The 4,307-nt window shown below is 29.0% G+C and overlaps 1 protein-coding gene across 1 annotated transcript in view; it reads right to left on the bottom strand.

The window, feature by feature from the left end:
* Positions 1-3,631, bottom strand: part of LOC124420288 (myrosinase 1-like) — a 7,230-nt gene extending 3,599 nt beyond the window's left edge. Inside the window, exons 1-2 of the mRNA XM_046952589.1 lie at positions 3,612-3,631; positions 3,471-3,543 (exon numbers count right to left, since the gene is read on the bottom strand). Of these exons, the coding sequence (XP_046808545.1) occupies positions 3,471-3,543; positions 3,612-3,631 (93 nt within the window). The remainder of the gene's footprint in view (positions 1-3,470; positions 3,544-3,611) is intronic.
* Between the last annotated feature and the right edge of the window lie 676 nt (positions 3,632-4,307).

Raw genomic sequence — 4,307 nt, 5'->3', positions numbered from 1 at the left:
AGAACTGAACTAGAACTGAACTAGAACTGAACTAGAACTGAACTAGAACTGAACTAGAACTGAACTAGAACTGAACTAGAACTAAAATAGAACTAAAATAGAACTAAACTAGAACTGAACTAGAACTAAACTAGAACTGAACTAGATATGAACTAGAACTGAACTGGAGCTAAGCTGGAACTATATCTGAATTAGAACTGAACTAAAACTATAACTGAACTAGAACTAGAACTACAACTAAAACTGAACTAGAATTAAGCTAGAATTTAACTAGAACAAAACTTAACTAGAACTAAACTAGAATTGAACTAGAACAAAACTACTGCTGAACTAGAACGTAACTAGAACAGAACTGAAATTGCACTAGAATGACATTTATAAAAGATTTGTTTTAGTATTACTTTGTATTACATGGATTGATTCCTAAAACATCACAATGTTAAATAATGTACAATATTTCATATATTTGGATAAGTTTGGGATGTGTCTCCATACTTTGAGGAGTACTTTTTGCAGGCATGACCAAGGTAGTCTAACGTTTACATGGTCGAATAATTTTTTGGGATTATAAACATTAAAGAATGGTAAAGTAACATTGCTCGCTGGTTTACTTTCTACACTCTCACTCTGCACTACATTTTGGTCATGGTGTGAAATTATTTAGTACAAGTAGTGTATAAAGTAGCATACTTTTAGGATTATATAAATTAATTAAATATTCACTACAGTTCATTGAATTAGAAAATACTTCTTTAGTAAAATTAAATTTCAAAAATTAATACATAAATCCAAAATAAACATATTTCCAGCTACTTTAACTTCTGTCATAATTCTATAAAACTTTTAATTACAAGCATGAATTTAACTCTAATATCAAATTTCCAAAAAAAAAATATTTTTTTTTCAAATTTGCTTTTATAAAAAAACTAAACAGATTTTAAAATTTCAAAATTTTTTAAATCCTATAAAACATTTGTGTCTGAATCCATTACAAGATGTTTATATCAAATTATATGTTCATATCGACGATAAACAGTTGATAGAAAGTAGGTTTCAACATGACAATTCATTGAAAACAACATCTGCTCTATTAAACACAAATCATTGTCATTATTGGAACTTTAACAATAAAATTGAAACAGAAGTATTGATCCAAATACAAATAAGAGGATTAAATAACACACAAATGTCAAACAATATCAAATTGAAATCCCTTATTGTCACTGGTGGCAGACAGTGTTTTTTCTTTTTTCGCAGTTTCAGCAGAGCACGTACCAAAATACATTTGATTTTTACTACGAACATAAAGTTGCATTAGAAAACATGGATTTTGATTGTTTTGAAACTGAATATGATGTATATTATGATTGATTAATATTAAGTTTTGTTTATACTATTTCCTACCACTAAGAAATGCGGATTTAAAAGAGTACACGATTAAACACCATTTTTTTTGATTTTATGGGATACAAGAAGCTAGAAGCGAATTTAATAAATATCTCAAATGAAATTTTACTTAATAATCTTTTCTTAAAAATCCAATTGGATTTTACCTTTTCAGTTCTTTAAAAAATATTTCCATTTATATATGTCTTGTTGTTAGAACTTTTTCTAACTTAGCTTGGCCTACCCTCGTATTTATAACAATAAATTAAAGATTTAGATGTCTCTATATACAAACATAAATACTTTCATATGTAAAAATCTGAAAAAGTTAAGGGTGACATTGAAAATAAAAGCAAATACTTCTTTCTTTTCGAAATCACACACACGCACACCCATTACGAGTGAAAGTGAGTAGTGATTTTTTCGAATTTCACCCTCTATAATTCACAGAATGCAATCGAAATAAAACAAAAAGCCTAAATTTTAAATGCAAATGCACTTTTGCCAAACGATGGGAAAACGACAAAAAATATTATTCAGAATGCAACCCTTATTATAATAACAACCACTAACTGCCAGCAAGGATATTACAGGCGCACAAATAACCCCCTAAAGGACAATATTACATTACAAAAATAAGGAAAAATGAGAAAAAAAAACAATCTGTAACATAATTATTATTATTGATTAGTGAATGAATTTTAAAACAAAAGTACAGAATGTATGCTACAGTCCTTTATTCAAACTAAAGTTCCACAATGGGTTGAATAAAAAGGAATTGAACATAAATAGTACTGAAACAGAAATAAATGTAAATATTTTTAAACTACATAGAACTGAACTAAGTTCAGTTCTAGTTCAGTTCTAATTCAGTTCTAATTCAGTTCCAGTTCAGTTCTTGCTCAGTTCTAGTTCTAGTTCAGTTCTAGTTCAATTCTAGTTCAGTTCTAGTTCAGTTCTAGTTCAGTTCTAGTTCAGTTCTAGTTCAGTTCTAGTTCATTTCTAGTTCAGTTCTAGTTCAGTTCTAGTTCAGTTCTAGTTCAGTTCTAGTTCAGTTCTAGTTCAGTTCTAGTTCAGTTCTAGTTCAGTTCTAGTTCAGTTCTTGTTCAGTTCTTGTTCAGTTCTAGTTCATTTCTAGTTCAGTTCTTGTTCAGTTCTTGTTCAGTTCTAGTTCAGTTCTAGAATTAAACATGAAATGAACTTATGTTATGCAACTTTCGGTTTGCATTTTAAATTTTCATCTATTGATAAATATTGAATTAAATTAGTTTGTGCCAAGTTATCGGTAGCTAGGAACAAAACGCTAATTGTTCTCCACGTTCCAATATTGAGCAATAAGGGCTTGGATAACAACTGTTTTCTTGTGCCAGCATTTAAAGTAGTAGTTCGGCTCGAGTACGTGCCACAAACAGCTGCAACTACCATTATTTCGTTGTTTCTTTTTGTTGTTATTGTTTTAATGATGTATTTTGATCCACCGCTAACAAGATTGTTTGTTTGATGATGCCCAAACTACCGGTATTAGAAGAAGGTACAGTTGCTATCTATCTAATGTTTATATACGTAACGTTTGTCAGTAAGAATTTCTAATAAATATAAAAAGAATACAAACACACACACATACACACATTTACTATTATGTATGTATTTTGTTGAATTTAAAAAAGTAATGGACAAAAAATAAACCCCGAAGAAGGGTTGTTTATTTTGATTACGTATGCGTTTAAGGCATGTTGCACATGTAGATATTGAATCGTAGATATTTCCCAACAAATGTTAAATTTCAAACTTTTAAAAAACAATTTTGGTGGGTCAGGCTTCTGATAAAAACATTTGAAATCTTAGAGAAATTCCCAAGTTATTGAAATAGTTAGAACATGTTTGGGTTTAGTTTATAATATGGAAATATTGAAGGTAGAATTTAGATTTGTATTGAATCGTAGAACTTCATTCTGAATTTTACACCAATTGGTGGTGGCTTTGTTACAACAATACCCTAAATATGTAACTGTGTATGTATAAATTTAAACCCTTTTGTTTTTTCGTTAATTCTTTCAATTAAAAATTACATTTATTTCTTTTACGTTTCTTTTTGTTTTTTTTCCATTGACATGAAAATGCTTCTGTGACCGTTTTAACGATTCGTAAATTTCCAATCTAGAACGAGAAAATAGTTTATAAAATAATGTTTATAGAGGGCCAACATTTCTTAACAAATGACAAACCTCTTTCTATTAGTAGACATGTCATGCTTTTTTGTCATTAGAAAAATGTGAGTATTTAGTAACGATTCACTTTTATTGCATTCGATAATTAGATTTAATGACGGACAGAACCAAACGCTTAATTTTTAAGTTTTTTTTTATAAAAAATAGAGAAAGCTTCGTAAATGTTTGTGATTAATTGAGCAGAAGGAGTTCAATCGCTGATTATTTTTATTTCGGAACAAATTAAATTTTTCATATAAAAAACAACTTTCTAAACAAAAGTTTAATTATACAAAGGCCAACCCCTTTTTAGCAATATTTAAGAACTAGAACAGAATTAGAATATAACTAGAAATAAAAACTAACTGAACTAGAACTGAATTAGAACCAAACGAAGACTGAAGTAGAACTGAATTAGAATTAAACTAGAACTAATCTGTACCTGAACTAGAACAAGAAGTAAAATAAAACTAAACTTAAACTGAATAAGAACTGAACTAGAACTGAACTAGAACTGAACTAGAACTGAACTAGAACTGAACTAGAACTGAACTAGAACTGAACTAGAACTGAACTAGAACTGAACTAGAACTGAACTAGAACTGAACTAGAACTGAACTAGAACTGAACTAGAACTGAACTAGAACTGAACTAGAACTGAACTAGAACTGAACTAGAACTGAACTAGAACTGAACTAGAACTGAACTAGAACT

Source organism: Lucilia cuprina, chromosome 5 (assembly GCF_022045245.1).
Source record: "Lucilia cuprina isolate Lc7/37 chromosome 5, ASM2204524v1, whole genome shotgun sequence".
Lineage (NCBI taxonomy): Eukaryota > Metazoa > Arthropoda > Insecta > Diptera > Calliphoridae > Lucilia > Lucilia cuprina.
The sequence above is the reverse complement of the archived record's forward strand: the minus strand, read 5'-3'. Positions and strand labels throughout refer to the sequence as shown.